At 36.6% G+C, this 15,893-nt stretch overlaps 1 protein-coding gene across 1 annotated transcript in view; it reads right to left on the reverse strand.

Annotated features, from left to right (window-relative positions):
- LOC107758875 (short transient receptor potential channel 5-like) overlaps window positions 1–15,893 on the reverse strand; it is a 92,732-nt gene that overhangs the window by 47,633 nt on the left and 29,206 nt on the right. The window contains exon 3 of the mRNA XM_016576706.1: window positions 10,859–11,380. Within this exon, the coding sequence (XP_016432192.1) occupies window positions 10,859–11,380 (522 nt within the window). The remainder of the gene's footprint in view (window positions 1–10,858; window positions 11,381–15,893) is intronic.

Raw genomic sequence — 15,893 nt, forward strand, 5'->3', positions numbered from 1 at the left:
ACACAGCGCCTTCACGACATGGCGGCGGCGGCAACAACAATACTACAGCGAGAATAAAAGTTACGCCTTCTTTCTTTGCGTGAACATTTGGGCGGCGTTATGCAAATCTTCCCACATCGTGACGTAGACATGTGGGGGCGTGTTAGAACGAGCCATTTTAGGTAGGCGTGGTTGACTCTTAACTTTTATAAAGAATATCTATTTGGATCTGAGACTTTAGTTTTTGCAACTTTACAGACCTTCTTTATGCACCAAGAGCTTGTAACACTCCAAAGAGAAAGGAAAAATTGAAAGCGCATCATATGACCCCTTTAAGAGAAAATCTCTGATTGAGGGACAAGCATGAAAGCTTGTTCAGTCTTGTTATCAATGCAAGAAAACAGAAATGTTATTTTTCAGAATAAATAACCAGAATAAATAGTGGACAAACATTTGGCTTTGCCTGTCAAAATACAAGACGCACAATCAGTTTTTTTAATGGCCCACTTTTCCTGAAGAGAAAATATGCAAATAGGAGTACACTAACTACTAGATATGAGCTAAAAGCCAGTGAACTCCAATTATGATTTAATTCATTTTTAAAGAGCTATGTTCACAGATTGTGCCTAAATATGCCCAAGAAATGCTCAAGAACAATAATAATGGGGTTATGTTCAACCACACTCTACTAAACACCAGTTTAACACACATCAACAGTATCCCAGTGTTGTACAGTATGACAACTTGAGAACAAACAAGCTGTAAACACTTCCTCTGATTTCCTGAGAGAGGAATCATCAGGACATGTTCTCCAGGGCACAATCCACCAGCAAGAACTTCTACAACCTGTACACTCACTCACCAGCAAACCCACAGAACAGATAAAAATAACCACTGCCAGTGATAGAGTACGAACAAGAGGGAGAGATTATGAGACGGAGGCAGAGGCCAGTGAAAAAGAGAGATGCAGAAATGCAAGTGCAAGACTCTGGAGTGAAGACTAATCGCTCACAGCGTTTTCCACGGAGATCTTATGTCCCTGTTTGTACTGTAGCAGCAGAAAAGAAACAACACAGGGAGGGGGAGGATGTGGAAGGCATAGCTGAGGGGAAAATGAAGTCAAAAAGCATCATGATGAGACAGAATAAGAGTAGGAAGGAGACCAAATTTAAAAGGTGGAAAGGGACTATGGGAGATATAGTATGGATAAAGCACTATTGAGTTAGGCTAACTCTTGGCAGATGTCCTGGCTGCTGTCCTCGCAGGTCTGAGAAATGCTGTTTCAGGGGTATATAAATAGGCATCGTGCCACTCTAGTAAGCTGTGCCCACTGGCATGTCCAGCTGCCAAAATGACATGGGCACAAGGTCCCAAAGTTCCTCTGTATAATCTGTAAATAATACTCTGAATTGAATTATGAACAATGCTAATATATAATTCAGCCATTTATATGATGAAATCCTTCATAATTCATATTTAATCACAAAACAACTCCGAGCTAACCACAATAAATATTTCACTGCAAAATCAAAGTACAACCGAAGGTAAAATGTTCAGATCAGTGTCCTCATATCTAAATTTTTTTATTCAAACTGAGACTAAAAATGAATAACCACAACAGCACATGAGAAATGTGCACAGAGTAGATATGAAAAACTGTGATATGAAAAAAAACGAAGGGTAAAACAATTGATTTTAGGTTACCAAATCGTGCGGGTGAATCACAACTACGCAGTATTGCTTGCTGAGGTGTAAAGTGGTTTAATCGATACATAAGCATTTGTAGGTTACGTTTTAACGGAGGCAAGTAAGTTAAAAATGTAGCCTAATACAAAATAAACAATTTGCATTATAACAAATGCCTGCAAAGGGCACCAAAGGCCTGATAATTACTGTTGTTACACTTACAGGACGATCAAATCCTTGTTTAATATTGACCAAACATTTAATTCAAATATCCACTTAATTTTTTCAACAAAAACATGTGGATATCACAACCTTTACCAAAATTAACCATGGTTTTATAGTAAAACTGCTTAATTTTATTTTGTGTGATTTCTGAATGCTTGAGACTATAAAATCAATCAGACAACGGTATTAATAAAATTATAGCCATAGGTAACTGTCTAGAGCCCTTTATAGTAGGTGTTTTTTTTTGTTTTTTTAAGGAGGGGGCACAACAATGCTATTTTGCTTAGGGCACCCATTTGGCCAGCAGCAGCCCTGCTCTAGTATATAAACACAAGCGCAGAGTACTGCAGTGGGTGGAGCTAGTAGCTATTCACATTACCAAATACATATTGTAAACCGAGATAACAATTTGTGTAATGGGTTGCTACAGAGAAATCCCTAGTCGTTGTCGTAACTTCCTTGTTGTTGAGAGCAATCTGTTTGTCACAGAGACACTGGAGTGCTGGTTAATTTATTCAGGCGTTGCTATTCTTACCGAGTGAGATGAATAAATGACAAGGAAAGACTAGGCAGGGTAGTGTGTAGAAGCAGACGGGCAGCGGACTGAAACTCCAGTTCACACACACAAGCTGCCGAGGACAAGCCTGATGTTACTGTAGCCAGAAAGTCATCTTTTTTTGTGTGTGGCTAGAATAAGCTCTCTGTCTTTCAGCTTCCTGTTACCTCCTTCCCCTGCTTCATCCTTCCTGCTTAGTCCAATTTACAGTCCATATTAATGTTTTATGGAGCTATGAGTGAGCAAAACAGCACATACGGTATGTAATTTTTAACAGTGTATGACTTCATAAGTAGAATAAATGTGCACAGGAAGCTTGTACTATTAAATGATAAAATATGATTGCACACCATATGTCTCAGGAGTGTAATGTACTGTAATGTAGTGTCAGAAGTAAGTGTTGTCATCACAGGCAGTATACAGAGGTAGAAAGCCAACGTCAGAATCCAATGTGTCCTTAACATCCTGTCTACTGAGATACCTTCATCTGGTTGGTTTTCATAGACACATCCTTTGCAGCTCCTGATTTCCAACAATCCCCATGCAACTCAGCGGTTGGTGGAGTGGTTGAAATAGAGTAAGTAAATTAATTATTGAATTTAATTGAAAAACCGTAACTATATAACTGTTGTTCAATCATGACAACTCTCGGAAGATTTTAGCATGGTGATGGATATGACAGTTAACTAAAATTATTAAAATAGTTTTTGTTAGTTGTAATAGTTGAAAGAAAAAAACCATGAAAAAATTATATAAAAAGCTTAAAAGAAAATTTGAAATTTTGCCTTGGCAACTAACTGAAAGTAATAAGTTAAATATAAGTTATATAATAAGTTGAAGTACTAAAATTACACTGAAAAAAAATTATAATTTTCACTCAGAAATTGCTAGTAAATTTCACAAATAATTACAAAAAATGACAAGTAAGATTAAATCAAATGTAACATTTTAAAGTAGAATAACTCAAATAAACAATTTTACTTACTTTAATTTACCCTAACTTCGAAAAATCATTTTTACAGTGTACTAAAAGTAAAACTGAAATAAAGATAAATAGAAATAAAAAACAAATAAAATGATAAAAACACATACAATTCCTACAACTAAAATGGAAATTCCTAAAACTGAACTAAAATGAATTAAAGCTAAACAGAAATATAAAAATAAAAACAAATAAAAATGGCAAAAGCACATAACACTACAATTACTGAATCTTAAACTAAAATGAAAATGAAAATCTTAATAAATTCTATAATATTATATAAAAAAAATATTGAAATAACACTATGCACTTAGCTCAAACATCTCTCTATTATACTATGAATATAAGAGCCAAAAAGTAAAGCAAACAATTTTGCACAGCTTATCTTGGATTCCTGTAACGAAATAAGTCATCAAAGCAGAGAAGCATTGATTGACTTTACACACAAGGTCCGAAACAGCAGAATATAGCAGCAGAGTGCTAGAGAGAAAGAATAAACCTCTTTCTCTCTCCTCCCTCGCTCCATCAGAACAAAAGAAGCCATTGCTGCTCAGATGGCCGGGAGCAATCCAACCTGCCGACCAGGCAGAGTGAGAAATTGATTTGTGTTGTATTATTCAGCAACTATTTGTTCTCGGTCAGATCTACTTTCACTGTCTTTTCTATCTATCTCTCGTCCTTTCGCCCCCACCCCCCAATCTGTGTGTTTGACTTGGATCAGTAAGAGAGAGTGAGCAGAGGGAGCGCACTCTAATCCCAGGGTGCCATCAGTGAGCGGGCAGTGAGAACACAGCGTGCAATTCCTCCGGCAGGGTGCAGAACTACAGGGCGATATCCAATGTTCATCCAGAATCCAATGTGAAGAATAAAAAGTGCGATATCAGCGGTCTCCTACACCTGACCTCTCACTTTACACGCAAAAGTGAAAATGCATTTACTTACTCTCAAGTTGTTCCAAACCCATTTGACTTTCTTTCTTCAATGGAACATGACAGCAAATGTTTACTACAATGTCCAAGCTGCTCTTTTCTATACAAAGAAAAAAAACTGGGACCAATTCAAATTTCAGTCTGGTCCCCACACAATGCTATCATAAGGCAACAGACTTTTATGATGCTAGTTTTGTCCTTTTTAGAGCATGACAGACTCAAAGAATGCAGCTTCTGCTACATTTTTTTTTTTCAACAAAAGAAAAAAAGTCATACAAGTTTAAAATGAGTAGGTGGGCAAATGCCTCCCGTGTCTTAATATATTTTAAAAATGTTATTCTGAGATGTTTGAAATTTCATGAAGCTTGAAAACACAAGGTAATCAAGAGCCATCAGGAAAGGTAATATGTAAGGAAAATGTACCGTCAAACCATTAACACGAAATAAACCAGTACCCTAACTCATAATGACATCAAAATACAATAACATTAGTGAGTTCAATCAGTGAGTGTCAAATCATGTAATTTATTCAATGTTGAAATTAGTGATGCACTGAAATTTTGGCTACTGAAAATATTATTATTTCTGGTTTACACTAAAAATAGTTTTGGAGGTCTGAAATCACTGACATTAAATTAGTGTTTCTCTGATGACGCATTTTGATTGTGTCAGCGTCTATGTGTACACAACATGGATAAGCTAGGTAAACATGTTTGCAGTGTGAACATACTTCACTGTGCCGAAAAATGGTGCTAGGAATGTGTAAAATTTGTTTAGCTAAAATATCCAGAGGCTCTTTGCCAAAGAACTTATCTACAAATGGTTTAATTTATCTCTGAGAACATGACACGCTGAATAACATACCAAATTCATCTAAATTACCAAAGTTTAATTACCAAAAAATATTTCAGTGCATCACTAGTCCTATCCCAGAATAATATTTACAGAATTTACAAAGAAGAGATGTTGTTGTGAAGGGGAGGGGAAGTTAATGTTTTTGATTACATATTATGAGAACACATTCATTATTTATAATAAACACTGCAATATTCCATAAAACAATAAGAATTGTTCATTTTTATTTTATGGTGACTATAAATCACTGAAAAGCTCAACCACTTTTAAATCCCCTTTAATAACACTGGGCCAAAGCCCACTTCTAAACAGTTCTAACAGCAGCAGTTGCATCTATCGATGCACATGAATACAGTGCTGCTTTCAAGCAGCAGTTCAGATGAGAGGCGAGGTAAGGAGATTGAAGCACAGTGGTTATTGAGCAAAAAGCTGCTCAGAGTATATGGGGTATGTAATCCTTATAGATTCAAAAAGTGAGCGAGCGAGACGTGGGGTGGGGGATGCTGACTATGCTTATGTTCCTCTTCAGTAAATCAACTTTCCAAAATTACAGAGAAGAGATGATGGAAGGACAAGAGGTGAGGGGGAGAGGCACAAGAGAAGAAAAGGATTAGAAGGGAGCGAAATTAGAAGAAGGATAGGAGGGGCCTATAGCATCTGTTATCTAAATCTATGGGATTTTTGCCAGTTCAATCATCTATAGTGCACCTTTCCACAAAAAGCTACACTATTCGACGTACTGTATTATTCATGTTCATAGTGCAAACAAAGTTACAAACCAAAGTTTTATACTTAACTGTGCTGTTACTGTTAACTAAAAGTAATTGAAATTGAGTGAAATCAAATATTAGATGAAAAAAATTTCAAAAAATGAAAATTGCAAATGTTGCCTTGGAAACTAACTGAAATAAAGTTAAATAATAAGTTGAAACACTAAAATTAATAAAACTAAAACTGAAATAAAAATAAAATAAATCTAAATAGAAACATTAAAAATATTAAAACAAAATATTAAATAAAAATAATTTTTAAAATAAAAGCAAAATATAAAAAAACATAATACATGGCAGCTACATTAAATAAGTTTAACTAATTCCAAAATTTGAAATTCCAAAAACAGAAATAAAAATGAATAGAAGTATAACAAACTACTAAAAATGACAAAAGCACATAACAAAATTACTACAACTTGAACTAAAATTAAACCGCTATTTAATATATATATATATATATATATATAGTATATATAACAGTATATAAATAATACTTAAATGAACACTGATACATTATGATTGCAGTTTTTTCCCATTTCCAAGTTTAAGTATCAGCAATACTAATTACATCTTTTAGATGAAAAATCCACAAACCAAGTAGATGTCTTGCTGATGTTTGTGTGCAAGATTGTACAATCAGTAACAACAACAGCAAAACTCCGCAGCAGTGCCCGATCCCGCAGAAGCTTTTCCATATTTCCCCACTGCCGCAGGAGCTTTTCCATATTTCCCCACTGACGCAGCAGTGCTCACTCCCGCAGGAGCTCTTCCATATTTCCCCACTGCCGCAGCAGTGCCCGCTCCCGCAGGAGCTTTTCCATATTTTCCCACTGCCGCAGCAGTTCCCGCTCCCGCAGGAGCGTTTCCATATTTCCCCACAGCTGCAGTAGTTCCCGCTCCCACAGGAGCCTTTGTCTGTATCTTACTCTGCCGCAGCAGTGCTCACTTCCGCAGAAGCCATTTTTCTCTTTTCAGATGTCATAGCAGTGCCCACTCCCACAAGAGCCTTTTCCCTATTTCCCCACTGCCACAGCAGTGCCCGCTCCCGCAGGAGTTTTTCTGTATTTCCCCACTGCCGCAGCAGTCCCCACTCCCGCAGGAGCTTCACCGTAAGTACAAAACAGCATTTTCAAGCACCTGTCGCTTACTGATTGTTTGGAATTATAAATATGAGCGTAGTTCATCTGTTAATATCACATGCACTTTTTTGTTTGTTGTTTTTTTTAGTTTGTTACTCAGACGCAGGCAGTGCGCTGCATGAGACAAAAAAGTAATATAGCCAAAACAACCGCATAGCCGCTCTTTAGTGTAGATGCATGTTGATTTTATCAGACGATGCCGCGATTATAAATGAGAGTGACTCCTGGTTAACATGTATTAAAAGGGGTCGTGTTTAGTCACTATTTAGTGTGGTATTTTTTGACAATATTCACTCATCATGACAGTAAAATAGGGCATTCTAAGTCAATATACTGCAGTATTTCCTCTCTCAATCAGTAGAAAATATGGTTAACACCCGGTCATGCATGAAAAAATAATACCGTCATGTACCGTGAAACCGGTATAATTTTGAAAAATACCGTGATATAAATTTTTGGTCATACCGCCCAGCACTAGTTTCAAGCAAGCCTGTGTGGCTTTATTCCAAATGTATTTGATTCTCTGCACTCTCCTTGCCCTTTCAACCCTGTTAGTATTACACCATCATCTTCTCTGACTCATTTAATATTAAATGAAGACAAATTACTACATGGAATCTTGAGTATAACGCTGGTAAGCTTTTCTCAATATTTAATCTCATTCTATAAAACTTTAATCACTACAAATATAATGACACACTAAATGGGCTCATTATAGTCTTCATCTCTCTTTTTCAATTGTATAGCATCTCTTGGCTCAGAGCCCCACATCTGTCTTGACCATCTTCCCTGTGTGTGTATGCGTACAGCATTGTGATCTGTATTCACAGCAGCTTTCCTTGAGGCACACAAAACAATTGGAGCTAATTGGAGGAGCAGTCTCGCAGGCCAGGGCCAGTATCACCTCTGACTGACAGGAAGAGAAACGAGACATATTGACACCAGGCTCTCAAATCCTCAGTTTGGAACATGTGTCAGTTCTGCAACGAAACAGTTTGGGTTTCAGAATGAAAAAGATCACTGAAATCTCCCTGGAATTCCAAAGACAGTTTTAAAATTGATTTACTGTACGTGGAAGTGTGTAAATCAAGGAAAGTAACTCAAGGTGGTTTCCCATGCACCATCAAAATGTTTTTATCCTTATTTTGGACAAATGGCTGATACTTTAATACTTTCAATATTATTTGATTGAAAACCTTTATAACCTTTTAATATAAGTATTAGATTAACATGTTTCTTTTTATGACTTTAGTCCCATTGTAACCCATATGCTGGTTTGTTTACTGAATAACGTACATGTTGCAACTTGTATACAATCGTTCAAAAGTTTAGGATTAGTAAGATTTTTGAATGTCTCTTTTTGTGAGTATCGTATGCTCACAAAAGCTGCATTAATTAAAAAATAAATAAAGCTTAAACAGTATTTTGTGAAATATATTACAAATTAAATTAATCGCTTTGTATTTTAATATATTTAAAAATATATTTTATTGCTGTGATGCAAAACTGAATTTTCAGCATCATTACTCCAGTCTTCAGTGTCACATGATCCTTCAGAAATCATTCTAATATGCTGATTTGGTGCTCAAGAAACATTTCTTATTATTATCAATGCTTAAGTTGTGCTGCTAGATTCTTCAGGATTCTTTGATGAATAGAAAGTTGAAAAGATTTTTTTAAATATATATTTTTTTTTCTGTGACAATGTAAATGTCTATTTAATATATTTAAAATATGTACATTTCTTTAAAAAAAAAAAAAAATCTTACTGACCCAAAACTTTTGAACTATAGAGCGTGTTGGTGTTTTAGGTTTTAGGAGCATGTCAAGTAACAGTAAACAGTAATACGGCAAACCAGTCATTAAGACAAAATAAACTGACAATTATCCCACTTTTTACACACAGAATGGCCAAAAGAAACACATAATTGGACACTGATACTGATTTGACTTTAAATTATCGTATTATGATGACCAGCAGAGGCAAAATAATCAAAATGTTGAAAGAAATTAAATTCAAATGCTAGATGTAAAATATATATATAAGCTACTTAAGATTCTCTCAAACACAGCACTACAAACACCAGCATATGTTCAGCTACAGACCCCCCCCCACCCACCTACCTAGCACATTCTAGCACATCACTCCCCTTGCTTTTTTTCCAAAACCTAGTGATCTTCCTACGGAAGTGGCATTTTAAGGCCTGTATGAAAGCTGTTCCAAAAGGTTAGTCTTTAAAATCTAATTATGCTGCCTTCTTTTGGCCAAATTCAAAGGTAGCATCATGCATCTTTGTGGAGAATGCAATTCCATAGTGCATTGCAACAAGTTCAGTGCAAAAATAATCCCAGATGGCAGAAATATAGATTATACTGTAAATAACTGTATATTTCACTCAGTACTTGAGAACTATCTATAAAATGGTTCAGTATAATTAAAAATTGATTATTTAACCTAATATTTGTGTGTTGTATTTATATGCTTATTAGAGTATCATGTCATTTGAAGTCATTTTTATGTCAAGCCTCAGTTGCAAAGTACTATTTATTTGAAGCATTGATAGAGTTTCAAATCACTTCCCAGACTATTTGGATGCTGAATTAGAAGCTAGCTGCCTATAGGCAGTACGCAATGTGGCAACTCACAAGGTTTTGGAACAGAGCAACGGTCTTTCATCTGCCTAAAGCTTTTTTCTCACTGTCTCTATCTCCTGTCTTTCTAACCTCATCAAGCCTCTGGTCTCCAGCACACATTGTATCCCCCTTTGGATCAGAAAGTTCAGAGAGAAAGCTAGAAAGGCACTTTGTCTGTTGCTTTAGGCAAAGAACAACACATTCTTAAACATACCAAGGGTCTGCAGAATACTATTAAACTGCAAAAAAAGTGATTGGACTTCTGCAACACAAAGAAATTCAAACATAAACTTCCTCTCTGCACCCTAGTGTTTTCTACACTGAGCATTTTTTGGCTGCTCAAGCTAAATTTTGGGTTAGTGAAGCAAATTTGATGCATTGATACTGCATATGTATATCACAAAAATGTATAAATTACAAATGTATAAAGTACAAGAAGTACTTTTCATGGTGTATTTGGATGCACCTCGGAAAAAAAACCTGTCAAAAATATGTCATATTTCACCCCAAAATCAGACAAAATTATTTTTTTCTTTCAATTTCACTTAAATGAAATGCCTATTTTTGGACGACTAAAATTTTAAAATGAAAAACTAACATTGTGGACATTATTTTCATTATAATTCAGCACATCCCCACCCCATTTCTCATAAGCGTAAAAAAAAAAAACTCTCATTAACGCTGATTTTAATGAAAACAAAAATGTATTATGGGAATTAAGGAAAAACTTAACTAAATAAATAAATAAGGTTTCATGATATTTTGCTAACAATTTTTTTCTTATTATTCTTTTGGTTTTGGGGCGAGACTTTTGGACATGTTTTCTTGAGATTCAATCATAATCATAAAATAAAGGTTTCACTGCTGCCTTTGCTGAAGCCATAACAACCAGAAGTAATGTACTGTATGTCCAAGATTATTGAAGGGAAATCTGTGATACGACTGCAAAAAAAGAGCCAAACGCTCAGTGATACAAACTTTCTCCAAAAGCATCACACTACAGAATCTCATGCACATAAAATTCATTGTATGTTCAACGTTATACTGAGTAGAAATGACCAGCAACCAGTTTTTCAAGTAGCTACTAGAAGCATCCTCACCTCTTTCTGGTGATATTTAATGGCCAGCTTGAGTTTGGCCAAGTCTCGGCACTCTCGCGGGTCCAACTCCTCGCTCTGGTCATCACGGTGATTGAGGATGGTCTCCAGCTCACGGGAGCTACGTGCCTGGTCCAGCAGGTCTTTTGCAAAGAGCTTACACTGCTGAGAAAGCTCCTCATACTCTTGTCGAAACTCGTTCTCCACTTTACTGAGCTCCTTCAGTTCCCAGCCCAGTCTGAAGGCGGTTAGGATGGGATCCTCGCTGGAGAGGGCAATGAGAGAGGGGCTGGCGAGTGCTTTATAGATGTTGAGACGGGACCGGGAGTGACGCAAGCTGTCCACCTCAGAGCTGGACACACACTCCACACAATCACAGCGTATCTGGTGCGGCCGAGGAATGGTGACCTTGCGTTGGACCAGGAGTTTGATGATCTCATAGTTGTTTGTGTGGGCGGCGAGCATGATGGGAGTGATGTCAGGTGTGAACTCTGAAAACTGGGCGTCCATCATTAATGATGGAACCTGAAAAAGAGGGGACAAGAACGAAAGTGTGAAAAACACCTGCACAAGCTGCTGAGAGTCTATCAGCATGGCAATCCACCAACCCACACTGCATGTAAACACAAACTACACAGCAAAGCGGTAGAATACAGATGACTAGACAAGTGTGTAATCAGCTCTCCTCATAGGAACGAAAAACCACAAATGAGCTCTCTAATATCCCAGCTGTTTGCTGTACCAGCCATGAGATTAAATGGGAAACAAACTGAGACTTTGGCTAGTCAGTGAGAAAAGGGCCTTTTTGTTTTTCCAGAACTTTCCCATAAAAAAATTATAGTAGCACCATTTTACAGCTTGAATTTACATACAAAAAAAAAAAACTGAAACATTAATACAGTACACAATTTTTTTTTTGTAACACACTAAAAAATCTGACTTTTACTTTTACTGACAACCACATTAAAAACAGGTGGTAAAGAGAAAACCACATGAAGAATCAAAGTTCATCACGGTAAATACTAATGTATAGACGATGCTTGGTATCATACACAGAAATACAAAAGACATTACACATGGTAACACATTTGACAGTAAAATAATGCAATAAACTTTAATTTAACCACATGCAATGTAACATAAGGCCCTAATGGACATAAGTGATCAGAAAAAAACTAAGAATAAACATAATTATTTCAAGGAAAACTCATCAAATGTGAGCCGTCAGACAGAGAATTCTGGAAATGTCAATTTATAGTTTTCACCGTAAATTAAAAGGTGATATGTTCTTTTTCACTTTAAAAAAATAGTACATTTAACAGTATTTTACTGTAAAATTACATTAAATATCCCATTAGATCTTAAAGTTTTTTGCTGCATAGACTAAGGGAATTGTTTACCAATTAACATGCAGCTATTACTCTCCAGCTCTCATCTGGTTGCCCACTGAAGCTAAGCAGGGTTGAGCCTGGTCAGTACCTGGATGGGAGACCTCCTGGGAAAACTAGGTTGCTGCTGGAAGAGGTGCTAGTGAGGCCAGCAGGGGGTGCTCACCCTGTGGTCTGTGTGGGTCCTAGCACCCCAGTATAGTGACGGGGACACTATACAGTCAAAAAAGCACCGTCCTTCTTTGGATGAGACGTTAAACCAAGGTCCTGACTCTCCGTGGTCATTAAAAATGCCAGGATGTCTTTCGAAAAGAGTAGAGGTGTGACCTTGGCATCCTGGCCAAATTTGCCCATTGCCCTCTGATCATCATGGCCCCCTAATCATACCCATATAATGATTGGCTTCATCACTCTGTCCCCTCTCCACCAATAAGCTGGTGTGTTGTGGGCGTTCTGGTGCACTATGGCTGCCGTCGCATCATCCAGGTGGATACTGCACACTGGTGGTGGATGAGGAGATCCCCCCGTCACAATGTAAAGCACTTTGAGTGCTTAGAAAAGCGCTATATAAATGTAATTAATTATTATTATTATTATTTATTATGTTTGTATCATAACAGACTTTTACTGTTAACGTTACGATTTCACATTCCTCTGAGCAGTAGAGCAGGATGGTTGATTAAACTAATAGTCGTCCAACAACTGCAGACGATTACAGAGGTCAACTGACTTCAGTATTTTAGCAGCGGTGCATTTAAAGCAAGATGCAACTGGCAAATAACAGAGAGACTCAATTTCACGAAGAGTGTTTGCTTGCTAATAGCGCGCTGTATTTTTGCATCCAGTCTCTGTCAGTTCAGTAAAAAAAAAAAGGGGAAAAATGGTATCTTACAGCCCCTAAAACAGTGCTGCACAAATTCACCTTCACCTTGTGTGTAATGTCTTTTGGATCCTTATGAAGACTGTAACGGTTTTATGCAATACAAGCTTATAGTTAATTCACTTATTTATTTGTTGAATATTTTGAGTTATTTTGCTTACCATCCATATATCCCTACAATGTGTTTGCATATTTTTGCACATCATTACCTTTAATTTAAGTTAAAAATACGTTTTGTTTTTTTTTGTGTGTGCAGCCATTTCATCCAATCTTATTTTCTTAAACTTGCTAAATGATGACACAAATTATGAACTGATTCTCTATAATGAGTCGAACAAAAAGATTCATGAAACAGATTCGGACCCGCTCCTATCACTTTGAATAAGACTCAATGGATTGTTCACAGCCGTTACTGAGTTCACAAATGACTCCCTTACTGAACTGCAAGTCATTTTTTGTAATTAAGGGTTCAGCATAATTAAAGCTATCACAACAGATTTTGTTGTAATTAATTGGTTATTGTTTGGAACAACATGCGGATGATAATAATGAGAAAATTTTCTTTCTTTTTTTTTTTTTTCTTTTTTCCAGCTACATATTAGAACAGAGAACAGAATAGGCATGGAGACAGGGCCAAAGAAAATGAATGAAGTGAAGAAATTAAAGAAGAAATGTTCATTTGACAGAAATGAGAACTGGCTAAAAACGTAGACCGGAACATGATGTGAGACAGTCCTAAGCCCCGCCTCCTCTGCCTTTCACTCCGCCCCTCACAAACACAGATGCTACACGAGAGCATGAAAGACGAAACATGAGAGAAAGACTGATTACTGCATGAGTGAACAGAAAATAACGTGTGATGATGGAGGAGAACAGCATATATATCACACCGTCCTTGCAGCTGTGTGCCACAGAGGAAGATGAACCTTGTCAGAAAGATGAACCACAACCCAGTCAGAGCATTTCCTCTCTTTCACCTCTCCTTCTTTCTGTCTTTCACCCCGTTTGAACCTTTTCTCCCCATTCATCACATCCACACTCATTCAGATGCTTTACCATGAACCATTGTGTAATTCCTTCCCTTTTTATCCAGATTGTTTACCTCCATTTAGGAGTCAAGAGCTGTACTGTAAACACACAAACACACTTAAAAGCATATCATATGCATGACACTATTAATTTATTTTCAAGTGCCCATATATGAACAAAATACTCAATCCTATCATAAAGACAGACATATCTGCCATGAGAACATTATGGAAATATGATTTGTGGTACGTCGGTGTTACAAGCCAGCGAGTGAGTAAGTGAGGTTTGCAAACGCATTTTATTTTGAGATTTATTTTCAGTCCATTAGTATAACAGTCCTCCCCCAGAACTCCCAAGTGGCTGCAAGGGTTGCTATAGTGATAGCAATGCAAAATAGCCCATGCTCTGTGAACAGCGGGCACATGGTACACGGGCTAGATTCCAATTTAGGCCCCACGGCACTTCCTGCAACAATCTCACTTGATGTATCTGCACCACCGGAGTTCACTTTAGAAAACCAAATAATGAAGCAAAAGAACAAACCTGGCCACAGGCTTTATTTCCCCTAATGCTTGTTCACTCTAACATCAAAAGTATAGGAACCCTGTTCCTCTCTTCTGAACAGTATTAGTGATGTAGAACTTCACTTCATGAAAGTGTGTATGTCTAATCCAAGAGGGAGCAACAAAGCTACCTGGAGCTGCATAAACATCATCATTGCCCCGTCGTGACTCAGTGAAGCTGTAGAATAATAATAGAGTTACAAAAAAATTCATCTGTCCACATCTTTACTCTAACCACCTTAGATGTAAAATATTTACTTTTGATTTTATGTTAGCATTTCAATGATTTAGCATCACATTCACATGCTTATGGTTCTCTGATGTTGGTTAATGGTCATACGACATCTAACATATAATTTTCTTTAGTTAATGTTTTAGTTTGAATGCTTTTATTTTAAAATTACTCATATATGGGACTGCACGTATAAAGGGTTATTATTATTATTATTATGACTCTAATTACAAAAATGAAGACATATAAATATATTACTGTTTAAATTACAATTGTCCTGTAAAACAGTAATTTAAAAAAGATAATTATAGGCCTAATAATTATTTTATATCACACTGCAAGTTGCAATGCTAATATGTATGTCTTAAATTCTTCACTTTCAAACGTTCAAAACTTCAAGCTTTTATTTTGGCGAAATATTGGTGAAATGCCAAATTATATTCACAGAAATGCTGGAAATTATGCAAATGTGTAAATGATCCTAGCGCACATTGCGTTCCAAAATGCACTTTAAACTGTGCACACACAGAGATTGGTGAGAAATAGCATTTACAGTATTAAACGCAAAAGAATATATACTTATTTAAAAATAAATTGCAGTCTTTGATTTGATAATCAAAAACCTTGGAGTTGTGATTGATGATAAGCTGAATTTTTCAGACCACATTGCTAAACACACTCAGCTTTAACATGATGTAAAGGGGTGGTTGACTGGTTTTGTTCTATGCTTGATTGTGTTTATGGGGTGCAGTAACGTGTTCATGCTTCGTTTTTTAAAAAACGCATTATTTTTCACATAATTTACCTTTATTCTTCACCGCTCTGTCCCTTTTCTGATAAACGCGCTGATCATTTCCTGCTTTTATGAAGCCCCTCCTTCAGAAATAAGCGATGGACTCTGATTGGTTAGCTAGTCCAGTGTGTTGTGATTGGCTAAACCGCCTCT

The sequence above is a fragment of the Sinocyclocheilus rhinocerous genome, unplaced genomic scaffold (assembly GCF_001515625.1).
Source record: "Sinocyclocheilus rhinocerous isolate Xijiao unplaced genomic scaffold, SAMN03320098_v1.1 scaffold1435, whole genome shotgun sequence".
NCBI classification, from domain to species: Eukaryota; Metazoa; Chordata; class Actinopteri; order Cypriniformes; family Cyprinidae; genus Sinocyclocheilus; species Sinocyclocheilus rhinocerous.